This window comes from Paralichthys olivaceus, chromosome 16 (genome assembly GCF_024713975.1).
Source record: "Paralichthys olivaceus isolate ysfri-2021 chromosome 16, ASM2471397v2, whole genome shotgun sequence".
NCBI classification, from domain to species: Eukaryota; Metazoa; Chordata; class Actinopteri; order Pleuronectiformes; family Paralichthyidae; genus Paralichthys; species Paralichthys olivaceus.
Genome location: NC_091108.1, coordinates 20,774,917 through 20,791,557, shown reverse-complemented (window position 1 = coordinate 20,791,557; position 16,641 = coordinate 20,774,917). Strand labels below are relative to the sequence as shown.

The 16,641-nt window shown below is 41.9% G+C and overlaps 2 protein-coding genes across 6 annotated transcripts in view; both read left to right on the top strand.

Moving 5' to 3' along the window:
* rab2a (RAB2A, member RAS oncogene family) overlaps positions 1-4,881 on the top strand; it is a 28,316-nt gene extending 23,435 nt beyond the window's left edge. The window contains exon 8 of the mRNA XM_020109019.2: positions 2,277-4,881. Coding sequence (XP_019964578.1) covers positions 2,277-2,372 — 96 coding nt within the window. The 3' untranslated portion in view covers positions 2,373-4,881. The remainder of the gene's footprint in view (positions 1-2,276) is intronic.
* A 6,869-nt stretch (positions 4,882-11,750) lies between these two features.
* The window catches only part of chd7 (chromodomain helicase DNA binding protein 7), a 69,777-nt gene continuing 64,886 nt past the window's right edge, over positions 11,751-16,641 (top strand). For 2 of the 5 annotated variants that reach the window (XM_069511635.1, XM_069511632.1), the window contains exon 1: positions 11,751-12,098. The gene's annotated coding sequence lies outside the window, so the exon portion shown is untranslated. Of the gene's footprint in view, positions 12,099-12,543; positions 12,711-13,283; positions 13,490-16,641 lie in introns of those variants that run through there. The other 3 variants (XM_069511636.1, XM_069511633.1, XM_069511634.1) reach the window with 3 other exon arrangements.

The window sequence follows — 16,641 nt, the reverse complement described above, 5'->3', positions numbered from 1 at the left end:
ATCCTGCGTTTTTAAAGTCAAATGATCTCTGTCCACACAAGCGTCCTAGTTCTGTATAAGTTTCAATCCATGTCCTGAAAAGACATATCACGCGACCACTCACGTACGCAGGGACATGACTGACTGCACATGTGCAACACGTCCTTATTATGTACAGAATTAAGTGCGCATGTAATGTCAGAACAAATCTTGTCCATTAGCTACTGTCGCTGTCCAGGACACTTCCGTCCTTAATATACTCATCTCCATTCCATTCAGTTGAAGACTAGATGACATTGTTGGGGACTAACAGTGTACATGTAACAGTTACATATTTAGTTACACTCACAATTTGGATAGGTAGTAATCAGATTAAAGTTTCATTCTTAAACTTAGTAGATTACATAAAGGCATTACATTTTAAATGTGCAATGATCCTACTGAAATGTGTTAGTAGTTATGTTATCTTCTTAGCAAGCTAACAGCCTGTTAGCATTGTCAGCGCAGCAGCTGACAAACAAACAAGCCACAGAGTGGAGAGGATTTTACTACACGTATGATGTATAGGTTTCCTTATTTTTGCTTAATCTTACTGTCTATACTTATCTGGGAACAACCTTTTATGTGTAGGAGCTAGCGTCCTCGCTCAGTGTGATATTGACCCCACGTTGTCATTATTTCATACAGCCTGGCATTGAATTCATGTTAGCCAATTTCTTCTCAGGATGGGCGGGGTGGTTTGCTTTGCATCAATCAATCAGTTGCCGTTGTTCTTGTTAGAATATTTTTTTTGTTAACTTTAAAAGAAACACAACTGGGAGCTCCTTGTAACTTTTTGTTTGAAAAGTTATTCTTATATAAATATGTATGCATAATGAATTTCCACAAGCTTTGTGTTGGATATGTGTCATTTATAATTCCTGACACCAAAATGTGCCTCACTTCCAAATCATAGTTATCATCAAAGTCACGAGCAATCCTGAAAAACCCTATTAGTCAACCCATAATACTTCCTTGTCCATGTCCATGCGTGACGTAAATTGTGTCACGGTTTACATAAACTGACTGCATGTGGCCCATTTTCCCCAAAACATACGGACAAAGCAGTTCAACAAATGTGATCCCAGACATGAAGGCAGTGTACACAGGCAGCCAGTGAAGTTTATAAACAGAACTCTGTGCCTGTGTGCATTTGTGTGTGTTGCATTTGTTCCAGAGTATATTTGGCCCTTGTTCCAGTCAGACATTAAGTACAAATGGCAAGTGACACAGTAGTGGAGTTCGCTGGCCAGTGAGTGTTTTTGTTCTGAGTAAGTAGTACGATAGAGTAAAAGCAAGACGGCTGGCCAAACCGCATCAGCTGACTGGCTGGGAGAGAGAGAGAGAGGGAAACCCCGCCAGAAATGTTGGCAGGCACTATGAGAAAACACTCACACACATACTCAGACACACACATGGCTTTAGCTCAATAAATGTGATTTAAAGGCATACAGTGTTTCCCAGAGGCGCTACTGCTGCTGAGTGTAGGAAGGGGAGTTACACTGAGTGTTAGAGAGATAAATACACACAGAGGGAGGGAGAGCCGGCAAGGCTGACTGTGCTACAGCCACAGAGAGAGAGAGAGAGAGAGAGAGAGAGAGATGATGAAACGCAGAGAGAAAGTGCCCACCACAGTACACAGAGAGATAGAGAGTGGCTGAGCAAAGGCGAGAGAGTTGAAAGAACTGTCTCCCACCCACTTGCCTGCCCGCCTCTCTGTTTCTCCTCTGTTATAAGTGCTTGTCTTTTTTCCCTCGTGTGCGGCTGGTGTTTCCTTTGCCTTTGTACAGCGCAGCAGCACCTGTTGCTTCCTCTATGATGTGATCGAATGGAGCACTGTTCAGTGGTCGTCTCAACATGAAAGCAATGACACACATTTATATTAAGTCAATGATTATAATAGCATGTTCACTTGTCATAGTCAATGCGCTTTGAGGTGCACTTTTATTGAGTCCATTTATTCGGACTTAAAGCTTCTTTGCTTTTTGTGTCTTGTGTCTAAGATTTTCCCTGCTGACCAAAATTGTACATTCTATTCTTGACAATTCTACACTTTCACAACATTTCCACTTTCATTGTCAAGGCTGATTGAGTTTAGGTTTTTCAAAAACAATTTAATCTGTTGTGACTCCGATATGTTTTTGGAGGAGGAGTATTTGTCCGTACAACACTGCATTCTGAAAAGTAAGGATAGGTTGTTTTTTTTTGATGAGTGGTTTTTAACCCGTTGCTTTTTCTTTGTGTCTGTCTCCACACAGGCTAATGGTATTAAGATTGGACCCCAGCACCCTACCACCAACTCCACACTGTCTGGCAGCCAGGGAGGTCAACAGGCCGGAGGGGGCTGCTGCTGAATCCCCAAAACACACACCTCCTTCGACCCGACCCTTCCTCCTCTTTCTCGCTCCTTCGCATTTCCACAGAACTGTCCAGGCTCTCTAACAGTTTGTTAACCTCTCTCTATAGCTCCATTCTTCCCACCCATCCATCCCTCCCTCTCTGTGACTATTTCTCTGTCTTTCAGCCATGTCTTTACCCAAGTCTTGTGACCTCAGGGTCCAGAGGCTGCATTCTCATAAATCAGCCTGACTCTCTACAATCTTACGAGGATCGAGTCAGCTTCACCTGCAGATATACCGACCAAATTCTGAAGTTTAGCAGTTCACAGTTAGCAGTTGGTTGGATGAACAGGTTTTAATCATTTTATTTAAAAACATCCATGCATCTTAATTCATGAGGATGTTGTTGGGATAATTTAGTACCTCGGAATCATAAGAAAAGTATATTTTCAGTAACAGTGAGTTGACTTTGTCCAGATAGAGACAGGATTGTGGTTAGAGATTAAACTCACTCTTAACAACTGACTTTATGGAATAAACCATGTGCTGTGTTGTGTGTGTACACGTTTGTACATGTTTTTAAAGAAAATTACACAGCACGTTGACAACAGGACATGTTTCTGCATGTTGAGTCAGTTTTCATGCTGTGCCTGTGTGTGCAGGGATGATATGGCTATTCCAGTATGTCGGTCTGTAAGATGTAGTTGGCGTTCAAGTCACTCTGTATATTTTGTCCATGGAAAAAAAAGTGCAAATTATGTTTGGTTTTTTTTTGTGCGTCCTTTCCCTATTTTTCATCAAGTTATTTTTTTTTCTCTCTTGTCTTTGTGTCCTCTCTGTTGACTTGCTCATGATTTGTATTTAATGAACACTACAAACTGTTTGTGGCTTAAAAAGTGTTTTAAATTGTCTGGGGAGGGAATAAAAGACCAAACCATTGAGTGTGAAAATAGATCCTTTACAGAAACATTCAAAAAGGCAAGCGGGACAGTTAAAGACACATTAAGGGATGTTGACAGCAGTGGCTGCCATTATGAAATCAAAAAATAAAAGGAGTATAAATTGGAAATCAAAACATCGTTTGTAAACAGTATTTATCAGGCACATTTTTTTTTTGTGTATATATGGCTCTTCAGGTTTCTGTAGCTTTTTTTGGCTGTTAAGGGTGAAGCCCAACACGCTGTTGTGGTCTAGTAAAGAGACCGTTCGGACCTCGAAGCAGCTCTTTATCATTTTATCACATTTCTCATTTAAACTTAAAGGTACTCAGCCGACCTGTCATATGTGAGGGTTGAAGGTGCCCTTTCTTTTAAATGACGATGAGTATGAATGATATCAGGCCGTTACCATGATTGCGCTGAGGCTCTGAAAGACCGTGGTGGATATGGACCATAACTGAAAATGTCACGGCATCTCCCTTTTAAGCAGGCTTATATTTTTACGATGAATTAGCAGATGCATAACATGTGCTGCTTAGAGCTTGATCGATGGCTGCTGCAATGTTGTTTTGCTTTGAGATCAACGAAGTAACAGTTTACTGATGCAATCATATATTCCTGCTTCGGTTTATTACTGGTTAATCTCCCTTTCTTCTCTCTGTCTCGGACTGTGTGGTAGCATTGGCTCTGTACCTATTTTTAATGCCAAATTATTCTTTACCTGAGTTTTGTCCATGAATGAAATAAAAACGGGGGGGCGGGGGCCACTAAGCCCCTATAATCTGATCTGAGATCAGCTGTCTGCCTTAACTCCACCCTTCTGAGAGCTTTGGACAGCTGCCAAAATCAATGAATCCGACCCTTTATCTGCAGATAGGCGTTTTACCACTAACTAGCTCGTTGACGATGCATCACACGTATGAAGATACACACTTAAAGTCATAGAAGCAGGCCCTAGTTTGAATTTTGTGTCTAACTTGCGTCATTTCAAGTGAATCCAAACCTGCGTATTAAAGATTTGTTCATCCTCTTCCCTCCATGCGCACACACACAAAGCCTGCATATACGATATATATTTCTGTATGTATGTATCATAGCTGTTTTCTCTCCAGGCTAACTGTGTCACTGTAGGGAGTTTTGGGATTTCACAGCAGTGTGAGTGAACCGGTTTTCCTCAACCGTGTGCTCTTCTCTTATTCTTTTTTTATTCCTAGATATATCCAGACAGTTATTAATCTTATTGTGATTATTCTTTGTAAAGCAACATGTAGTGTGTGTGTGTGTGTGTGTATGTGCGTGTGTGTGTGTGTGTATGTATGTATGTGTGTGTGTGTGGAACCAGAGGGATTACAAGGGGAGGATCAAGCCAAACCTGACGCATCTATCAATCCTATCTATCTATGGATCGCTCTATCTATCTTATCTATGTGGCCCTCCTCTCTTGCTCGTCCCTTCTCTTCCTGCCTCCCCGCCTCAACATTATTTGCTGTGTTTGTTCTTTGGAAAAAATAAAACATAAGAAAAAAAAGAAAAAAAAATTAAAATGCTATCACAATAAACTATAATAAAACATTCTAAACTCTAAACATGTCATTTTGATGGTTATGTGGAAATGGAGAAAAAGTGTTTGAAAAAAAACGACTAAAAAGCAAAAGCTGCATTTGTATTTTCTGTATTATTTTGTTGTCTTTATCCCGCTCGGCCTGCCCTGTGCTGCTGCTGCTGCTGACGCTCCAGTCCGTGATTCAACCAATCGCAATGGCTCCACATCTGATTTACCCATTTACACGAGAGGGGAGGGACTTGTGTGCTCTTGGATCTGTGCTGTTCGACCTCAAGCAGTACTCCCTGATGAAGGTCAGCCTGACTGAGAGGCTGCTTAATGAATTATACATTATGTAACTCATATGTAGTCAGGGAAGGTTTGCATGTTCACTTTATGTGCATGACCTTTTTACCACTGCTCCACATGACATTCCTACATTTGTTAGAAAACGCCATTTCTTTGGGACATCATTGGGTGTTCTAAGTGTTTGCATGGAGGCTACCGTATTACATGCTAACATGTTAGCGGGAGCACTGGAAAGTGATCTGTTATATGATTAGGTGTCACTATGGCACATTCATATAAACAAATGTCTTTAGTAATGGTTAAAAATAATTTGTGAATGATAGTAAGATAAATAATGAATCAATTGGTTTGTGGAAAACTTTCCTAACCTGGTGTTTTTCTTCCTCCACCATAACATGTGCTTGCTAGTTAGCTCAGGAATACACTTTTTCAGTAATTTCATTTGAGGCATTTGTAAACCTGGGCCCTATGTTTAAAAAAAGTGTGTAAATTAGTGGTATATTAAAAAAACTATTGGAATTGGTCCAGCGGATCACCTCCGCCAGCAGCCGGGACAGCCCCAGTGGCTGCAATGTAATCCTATGGGGCAATTGCGACAATCTAAAAAATGAACAGTGCTTCTGGTAACTTTAGAGTGACTTGGGTCGGGTTGTTGCAGGAGGATGAAGGTAGAAAGTGTGAGAGGATTCAAATTGTAGAGCCTGGCAACATAACACATCTTCCCTCAACAAGAAGTCTCACTCTGCTGCTTGTTGCCTCTTCCACTCTCTCCGTTAGCTCTTTAATTTGCAGGAGATCTTATTCCGTATAGTTTGGCTCAAGTATGGATGACCATCGACGTCAGAGGCTACTTTGACATCAGAAAAAAATTCAGCCACAATAGTTTATCTTTAATTCCAAACTCTCTCACTACCTTTGTCCTCCTTCAGCAACCTGAGTATCACAAGGCACTCAAGTCACCAAAATAAGAGTCTGCTCCTTGTTGAAATGACTGCATCACATCATCTCTGCAGATTTGTCAACTGCACATTCATAGTGCCACATCATGATGGTCCTACTGCATTCACATCTGGTGACAGGACATCACTGGTGTGTTCAGGACATCAGTTTAGACTTTTACTCTGTGACATGGAGCTTTATCTTGACACAAGTTAGAAAACGTTGAAGCCATCACACCATCAGGTTGGCTCAATGGATTCATGCTGTTGACTCCAGATTGTGACTCTACCATCAGCAGCTTCAGCAGAAATACAGAATCATCAGACCAGTCTATATTTTTCAGTCTTGAACTGCCCTGGTGGGTCTGAGTCACTGCAGCCTCACATTTCTGTTCTTGTCTGAGAGTAGTGGAGGCTGACATGGCCTCTGCTTTTGACCATCCACCTTAAGGTTGAACGTGTTGATCGGCCTGAGATGTTTTCATCAGTGTTGTGAGGAGTAGTTGTGCGATTTCCTGTTTCCTCTTTGTCAGCTCCAGCCAGTCAGTCCATTCCCTCCAGACCTCTCTGATTAACAAGGTGTTTCAGTGGTGCAGACGCACTCCCCTATTTTGAATAAACTCTAGAGATGATGGGTGGGAAATTTCAGGAAATCACGTGTGTTACACACAGCAATGCCACTTTACCAACATCATTTTATGTGTTCTGCTGCTACAACATGATTGGCTGGTTTGATAAGTTCCACCAACCTCTGGAGGATGTACATAGAATTGGGTCCAGACTCTCTGCACAGTTTGCCTTTTACAAGTGAACAACACAGCGGGAGATTTTCTGCTCAGGCTCACACCTTCACAACAACACAGTAAACTCTGCGGTGTTCAGGTGAGAGATGGTGCAGAGGCAGAACGTAGCGTATTAATTCCACTGCAGAGATATTTTAGTTTACAGCACATTGACACCGGCGTCGACTCATATCGCCACAATGACCTTCAACCCCCAACCCGCTCGCAGTGATTCCTGCTGTGTTCATGCATCGGCTCCTCTGTACTTTCTGTGGGCTTTATACTGAGGGGCGGAGAAAGTCCACAGAAAGTCCCAAGGCTGTCACTCGGACAGTGCCATTCACACACACAGCCCCTCCAGCCAGAGAAAGTCTGCATGATCTCTGGAGTTCAGTGCATTCAGCTAAAATGTTATTGGTCCACAGAACGTCTTTTGTTCTTGTAGGAACAATTGTACTTTAAAGTCATCTGCAACATCTGTACCCTCATTATTCTGCAATCCACAGAACACACATATTAACAATATAATAATTCTATAGTAAAATATATAGAATAGATCCAGTGAAGACTGTTTTTATTACTCAGGTGAACTTGCAAATGGTATTTTACATATTGTTTATTTATCCATTGTTAGTTTGTTAACTATTCTTTTACGTCTAAATGCAGCAAACCTATCTACATTTGTATCTCCTTGTTAACCAGGTTGACTATAATATACTACATAACTTACACTACATAAATGATAGTGAAATTATAAAGAATCATCTTAAATTGTAAATTCAGTCATTGTTGTCAGTCAGGAAGCCTTTAACTTTAGAAACCAACTTGAAGTTTAAAGACTTAGTTTCAGTGCTTCCTCTCAGAGACTCTTAAAGTCTGTCAACTCTTCAGGTACAATGCTGCCTCATAAAACTACATGTAAAATCTATTTATCCTGATATCAAAGAGGAATCAGTCCCTGCCAGCCAGGATGCTGTCGACCACAGACCTCAGATCAGATGAGAAACAAAGACGCAACAGAAATCGCCTTGAACATTATGGTAAGTTGTACTATGACAGCGATTTACCCAATCTAATATCTGAGTATATCATATTTAATTGTTCCTGAGGCCAAAGGTAAAATATATATGTGACCCAGATGACTCAATGATATTGTTTGGAACTGTTTCATCTGTTAACACAGTCTGCTTCATTATGTGATGGTTTTTACCTGATTTCAAGACATCATTAGTTCAAATGATAAAGGAAATTGTGATAGAGAAAATCTAAAGTTTAAACCAATCATATAATTATTCCTAATTATATCACATCAGTCACAGAGAGGTCAGAAAATGACATTATGCATAGTTCCCTTATGTATTTTGTTCAGATATCCCTACAGGCTAAACAAAAAATGATCATATGGTCATACAGAGGCGATGACTTCACTTTTGCAACCAATATGATTAGAGACGCAAGAGTATTATAAGCCACTTGCACTTTAGGTTGCAAAAGTAAGACTAATTTTACTAAACTAATTTATTAAACTCCAGTCTGCCAGCTTATTACCCACAGTTTTAAAATATGTTTACATATAATAATAAGCTAAGACTTAGCATTTAAAGAAAAGAGGTCAGGTGATGCAACTGACCCCACATCTGGGGAAAGTTGAAAATGAATTTAAATATTAAACATATTATTCTGAATGATCCAGATGACCAACACAGAAGAGCAACACGTTCTGAGGAGGATTCAGATAAGGGGTGGTGCAGCGGGCTGCTGCAAGGGACTACCAGGAGGAAGACCACAGAAACTCTGGAGGCTCTGACTCGGACATTTGAGTTCACACAGCCCCAATGGAGACAGGTTCTCCGGAGATCAGTGCATGTCTGAAGTAGATGAGGTTCATCCCCAAATCTAGATATACTCTATTAATGTGTGGATTTAACACTGGAATCATGCAGCACATTTACACTCCAGAACATCTTTGCCAAAACTGGAGTAAGAATAAAATAAAGATGAGAAAAATCCAACATGCACACCATGTTGCTTTAAAATTAGATGTTCACATTGATTCTAATGGTTCTCACCTGAATGGCATGAAACCTCCCTTTGCCTCCCTTACGTTACATTATATGTTAGCACATGGCCACAAAACTCCTCCAGCAGACGTCATCCAGAGGAGTTTTGCTGCCTTTGTTTTGACTACAAGCTGTATTTCCACATTCTTTATAGGCCTGCCTCAAACGATGGTCATAGAACATGTTCAAACTCAGGAATCAAAAACAACCACTCGCTCACATGGTTTTCTCACCAGCATAATGAGTCATAGAGCTGACACTGAACTACCAGTGAGGAAAGTATTTGAGATAAAATGTCTCTCTGACTCTCAGAACAGGCCGGATATTCATTTAAGAAATAAGATGCATGTAAAGTGAAGAGGGAGCTGGAGCTTTGCACCAACTGCAGCAGCATGAGAGCTGAAGCCTGGGCGACTCAGTTAGCTGCATCCGCCTGAGCTTTGTGTTCATGTGGCGTCTGGGTGGGTCACACACATACATGGAGATAGGACTGAAATTGAATTACTGCAACGAACCTTATATGTGCTCCGTTTATTTTCCATTCAATTATTCTTGGGATGAAGTTCCTGATTCCGCTGAGAATGAAGGAGCACAACCCGAAGTTTCCAGACTCTGTGGACAGATAAGCTGAAACAAAAATCAAAATCTATTTCATTATATTTGATGGATATCTCTGTGTTTCTCTCCTCTCCTGCAGACTGCGCCTCAGTCCTCAGATTTACACAAGTAAAAAACCAGTCCTCGGCCGTTTGGACTCTTTCAGGTCAAGGTCCTAGGGAAAAGCCAAGTGTGGTATGGATGCAGGGAGATAGTGATATCTTGCTGAGGAAATGCTGATTATGAGCAGTTTGTGATAACATTTAGTCTTTTGATGTGGGTAGTGAGTGTTTTCTTTTTACGTAAACTAGATGTGATGTTTCACAGAAAAATCCCTGCTTTAAGTAAATGTGACGCTGACTGTGAAACTTGAACTTTCCACGGCCATTAACGATCATGTACATACTTTAAATTGTACATTGCTATTCTTCTTACTGCCCTTTTTGTCTAGTGCTTACAATATTCTTATTCTGTTCCTTATTTTTCTATTCATGCACAAACACACCAAAGCAAATAACTTGTATGTGTTATGTCTAAACCCCAATTCCGATTCTAAATGAACTTCCTAATCTTTATTTCGTGGAGTATGAAGGGCTGCTGTCTTTAAAAAAAAAAAGGAGTTCAGAGCAGACTGGCACTAGCAGGCCACTGTAGCCACAAAGGTCCCTGACTTAAAGGGGAATCACAGCAATGGAAAGAGACCCATTTCATTAAACTAGGTCACCTTTGATGTAGAAGTGTGCAGTTATTTTTGAAATCAAAATATATGTGGTTTTGTGAGGATTCTTTTTTCCAAAAGAGATCAAGCATGTGTGATGTGGTGCAACAGTATAAAAAACACAAGGTAAATACAAACAGGCCTTAAACATTGTTAATGAACAGTACTGTGTGTTGTGTCTCAATAAAGTCAGAAGTTATGGAACATCCCTGTGTGAGTCTTTTTTAGAAAAATCAAGAAGAAGACCTGTCCCAGCTTATTTTACACTACAGACCTTGTACTCAACAGTGGTTACTGAGAAGGTCCTGGCAGGTCCATTAGTGTCAATATCACTGGCTTATTTATCACGAAACATGAAGTTTTAACACCAGAAACGTCACAATGTGGTACTAATCCGATTTTTTTAACAAATTGCTGAGCATCATGGACGATGACAGTCATCCCCTACACACCACACTCTCCAAGCAGAGGAGTTTATTCAGTGGCAGACTGCTGTTGCTGTCCTGCTCATTGTACAGACTTAGGAAGTATCCTGTCCCCCAAGCCATACACCTCTTCAACTTGTCACAGACACGGAGGGGTGAAATTGACTTTTAGGACCATATTCTTACTGTTATCAGCCCCTCTGCACAATATATATGGTTTGGTCTTTTGTTTTCATAGTCACTTAAATTTAGCCTCCATTGACACATCTCTATACCTCCGTAATTCTGTTCACGGTATTTTTGGTGTTGGTTTTTGTTTACGTCTTTCTTCAAGTTTAATAATTTAATTTGTTCACTACTTGTACAGCCTCCATAGAAACACACTTGTACCCATGCATGTTTGGTTCTGTTTTGTTTTTACGTTTTCCTCACTTAAGAGTATTTTCTTTTTCTTAGTTGTTGACTATTTGTACAGCATCTTACTTTTACTTTATCTATCCATCTATCTATCTATCTATCTATCTATCTATCTATCTATCTATCTAAAATATATAATTAGTGGCTTTGAAACCCTCATGCACAGCACGGATGTACAAATCAGAGGTATTGAACATGAATAATAGAAATCTAAAGCACCACAACTATATGGCAACAAAGATTAAACCTATCACCACGTCCTACATTGAACTATTTCTTTATTTATTCATCAACATATTAGATTCATGAAAAACAATGAATTGAAAACTTGTTCCTCCAGGCAAATGTGAAGACACACGCCACCGAACTATTTTCTCTTGGCCTAATGCAGTGTTCCCTAAATATTGGTTTGAATCAGGTTTTCAAAACCAGGTTCCTGTCCTCTGTTGTGTTGTCATCTCAACACAAATTAAAATAAACCCACAGCAGTGTATTTCAGTCTCGCAGTTTTTAAAAAAAAAAGCATCATCTTATTGAAGCGGATAAATCATTTTCTTTTTTTTTTTTTTCCATCCGCAAACTGGAACTCCAGCAGAGGCTCGCACTGGCGTGGCGGGGTCAGTGACCGCGCACGCCGGCTGTTTATCTGTATGAGAGGTCCTCGGGAGCGCGCCCCCCCTGGCCAAGGAAGGTGAGCGAGTGTCTGGAGGGGAGGACTCGGGAGCGCGACCAGCCGAGGGATCGATCGGATTAAACTCGATTCGAGTGAAATTAACACAAAGGAGAGAAGAGCAACGCACACGAGTCGGTGCGGTTGCGGATGCGAGACGCGCAGGAGAAATATTTCACGAGAAAGACGTGAAACTTGAACTTTTTCTCCTCTGTTTATTTATATTTCAAACGAAAAAAAGGACCACGGTGGATTTTTTTTTTTTTTTTTCAAGCGAGCGGAGATACTCAGCAGCCAGCGAGGAGTTGATTTGATAAAAGCCCCGAAGTGACCGAGCTTGTTGGGTAAGCTAACAAATGCCCCCCTTTGAATGAGTGAATTTCGAATGTTGTCCGGCTGCATTCAGCCCGGGTGCGATAGTTTCATTGTAACCAACGCTTCTGAATTAAAACCATTTATGTTCTGGTTGAATAGCAAGTTTTCCATACTTTTTTCCACAGCGCTATCGGACGCTTAAATCCGCCGAGCGACTTTGGTTTTCAGCCGGAGGGTATTTTCATTCACATCCAACTGGATGGAGACGCTGCTGGTTTTGTTTAGCTTCAGTTTTATTCCCTCATTTCAGCAGAAAGTCATTGAAGGTCCATGTAGCTCCCATGCCGACATGCTAACAATAGCAAGTTTAGCTTTGCCACCCGCTGTATAGCTCACACACACATATACACACACACACACACACACACACACACATACGCACAACAGTCCCATTAGTCAGTGGAAAAGTGGAAAGAAAACACACGGGGAGCGTCTGTGTTTCCGAGCCGGCTCCCCCGACAACTTGTTGGATTTTATTCTGTGAAGTGTGGAGTTGGTGGTGTTGTTAAACAGTGACTGTTAGCCCGGTTAGCTAATTGTGTTGAAGCTTCCAGGAGACACGAGGTGGCTCGAGCGTAGAGGTGAGTCACTGGCCGACTGAATGAGCGCAGCTCTCAGGGAGATTCCCAGCGGAGAATACTTGGCACATATCGCCAACAAACGCTCCGCAGGGCTCGTTTTTAAGTGTTCCCTCATAAAAGTTTGCATATTAGTCGTGTTTCGGCTGAATACGTGTGTTTTTACGGGGAAGAGCGCAGCGTGAAGTGTGCGTAGTAGTCGCCAGTTGTATTGGACGGAAGGGACAGAGCAGTGGAGGAGAGGAGGGGGGATCTGTGAGGCCAGGCGGTCATTCCATACGACCGTGTTTTTCACCTTGTTTTTAACGCGATTTACCACAGCGAAACCCGGTCAGATGTAGGAAAAACACTCCCGAGCCGCTCCGTAGCGTCGGTGCAAGGTGGAAAGAGTTTATTTTAAGGAGAAAAAAGCCGAGAAGAGGGAGTCGTTCCCTGGTCCGGAACGACGTGCAAAATACCGCTGATAGGCTAATTAGCCGTGCTAGCCGCTGGAGGTTAGCCCAGCGCTAGGACACAGAAGTTCAGCTAGCCTGTTAGCCACTTCTCATCCTCATTGTGTCGACCACTCCGTAGCCCCCCTTCACGGGCTGACTACGAAGCTGCTTTCTGCATTGCTCTCGGGCAAGAAAACCAACTTTACGCGTCTTTCGTGTTACTTTTGTCGAAGTGAAAAGACACAAACAACACCTCGCGTTCTTATCGTGCGTTTCTGCGGGTTTTCTTTAGCTTTTGCCGTGTTGGGAGGTTTGTCATGTCGCATCGTATCCGGCGAGTGGAGTTTGGTAAGCAGCATGGCTACACTTGTTACTCGGAATGGACCGGAGAACAGGCAGCCCACAACACCTGCCGGTGCTGGTTCAGGCCACTCATCTCCACGGGACACACTGAGCGCTGCGTGATTTCTTTTCACTCCAGACTTTATTGCCGGGGTTTGTGCTGCTGCTGCTCTCTTTCACCATTACGTGCTCTGTAGTCGGGTCAGCTTATATAATGGTCACCCTGTCGCTCTCACACAACTTTGGCTGCGCTGAAATGACTGAAATAAACCCAACTTTAAACCCATCCTCTACGCACCCACGCTTTTAAACACGCGCACTCGTTGCTATTCGCTCTCACGTGGTGGTTTTATTAACAGTCTGTCATAATCCGTGGAGATGAATTAGTTCGTTATTTTCCTCCTGCTGCCTCAGAGCCAGGAGCTGCTACCCCCACCACCTTGTGTCTGTGAGCCAAGATGGCAGCTAGTCATGTTTAGCAGGCCACAGAGGGAGAGATAAGAGGCCCCGTATACACACTCACACACACACACACACACACACACCAGATGTTCAGCACTATTTGGTCTCTGGTTTGTCCCTCTGTCTTTTCTTGTGGTTAAAGTTGAGGCACTTCTTTCCCCTTTTCAGCTTCAAAACTGCCATGGATTGTTAGAGGCAGTTGGATTTAGCTGAAACTTGGATACAAGTTAATTTACCCCACATGTGCTCTACATTTAGTGTTATATATAAACTCATATATGTAGATATAGTGTATCTATTTTTTTTGCAGTTTATACCTGTTTTTAAATCTTCATTTAGTTAGATTACAAGCCGTTCTATTAATTTTGGGAGGTTGTGTATTTGAAATGGGCCTTTCTGGAAGTTGTGTTGTTGATGTTGGAGTTGCTTGCCTTGAGTTTAAAAAAACCTAATACCTGGGTGTTATTTACAGTCAGAGGGCAAACTAAATTAGCTCTTTGTAATTGTTGGCTTATCGTTACTGGAACATTCACCTAACCGCAAACGTTTACATCGCCATGACTTGTCATTGGTTTAATTTATGTGCTTCAAGAAAAAAACTTTTGTTCCTTTTTTATAAAAACAAAAAATGCTGTGTGCTCCATACCATGAGGCCTGAACAATGTTTGTCATTCCAGTGCCCAGCTTGCTGCCAGTGTGCCTGACATGGCCTCACACACAGTCAGGAAATCCCTGCCTCCTTACACTAGGGGTCAGTTGGGGGATACACCACATGCAGTGAAGTTACTCATACCCTGCACAAAAAATATAAAGATTTCACTGAATGATTAAATTAAATTCCCACGTTACTACCATGCACTGATGCTCATCCTCCACCTGATCACACCCTCTAACTTATCTTAATTCATTCAAATTTATATTTTAATTACAAGTTGAATCTTCAGGCACTTTATCTTGTGGAATGACTGCTGCCCTTTATGTAGGACAGGTGTCCATCAGTGTGTCACGCCTGTGAGTAAGCTGTTCCCCTGCTGTTTTGACCTATGAATCACCAGTTAGACCAGTGTTGGTTTTCTGACCATTTCATCCACAATGTGTCATTTTCTATTGACCTTTTAATCAATTCTCAATGTTTTTCATACTGCTTCTCAATTTTTCAGATGAAGCAGGCTTGAACTTCTTAAGTGGAGGTCATAGGATTAACAGTTAGTACAGGCATACAGAGAGAACCATAACTTTCACCTGGCAGCCATGGTGATTTTGTGGCCAGGGTTGGCGTCTTTATGCATAGCATCACATTTTACTAGATTGTGTGTAGTGTCCCTGTTGATAATAGTTTGGAAATAGACATGCACTCTGTAATGACTTTTCTCTCATGACTTTAGAGAAGGATTTTTCTCCTGCTAACTTTCAGCTTAGCTGATAACAATATCACCATCAGTCTAGTCTGCTCTCGTTTTGTTTCAGGTCTTTTACCTCATTCGATTGTAAATCATTGGTCTGAAATTTGGAAAAAAAATTCTCAGTGGGCTACTTGTGGCACATCTAATACAAAAAGCAATGACTACAAGTTTTTGGGAAGATCTAAAACATGGTTGGTGGAAACTAGTGTATGAGTGATACAGCTTTCTGATATGCATACTTTGTAGTAATTGTTGTATATGTGAGGTTGCTGCATGTTTTTTACCAACTTCCTTCCTGAAGCATTTCCACACTGCAGCTATTTTGTCTCGTGCGACATCAGACTAGAGTGTAATCACAATAGCATTCCCTTGCTGTAGTCGGGCAGAAACTTGTGTTTTGAAGGTGGATTACTGTGACCACCTGGTTTAAGGCCAGTATTGAGACAACAATGTCTTTTCAGTCGGGTAAACAGCACCTGGTGCTGCAGCACTCCTGATGGACAGTTTAGCTTTGTGAGCCTGGTATTGGGTGTCTGAGTCAGAGTGCTGGTGTTTGTTAGGGTGGCCATTTTGTCTCCTATCATCATGTGTAGTAGATGGCAGCCCTGTTAGCAGAGATGAGAAGTGGTGCTGTTGTTTGTCCCCATCATTGTTTGTCTCTTTCATCTTGCCATCTATCTTCCCACCTCCACCCCCTCACCCACCCACTCCCCCTCTGCCCTCCTCTCCTTTCGACTATTCATTCACACCTTTTCTGTCTCTCTCACTCTCTCTTCATCTTTGCCAGTCTGTCTGTTCCCCCCCTCCTCCCATTTCTAGCCAAGAGGTTAGCGGGGGTCTTAAGCACCATGGCGAATTTCAAAACGGAGTGTCATGACTGTCTTTCTCTCTCTCATCCTGTTCTCTCACCTGTCACTCCCTCTGCCCTCTTCTCCTCACTTGTCTCCCCATCCCCCTCTGCACCAAGGGCCTTTTGGACCCAGTGCCGTGCCTGGTAGAGAGAGGCTGGTGTTAATATAGCTCTCAAGTGTTTGTGTGTGGACTGAATGTGTTTTTTTTCTGTGTGTTAGCGGAGGCAACCTATCAAGTACGTTTCTGACCCATATGTGTGCATGCCTTTTATCTATCCTTGACCTCTCCTAGTGTTGATGTGTGGCTCATTCTGCTTTTCCTCTTCATCCTTTCGCTCATATACACCGTCTAGCCTCACTGCTGCTAGGAAACAAATAAGCACAGCTAAAACCCATGAATGTCCACTGGAAATATTTGGGATTTTTGTGTCAGCAGCTGGTG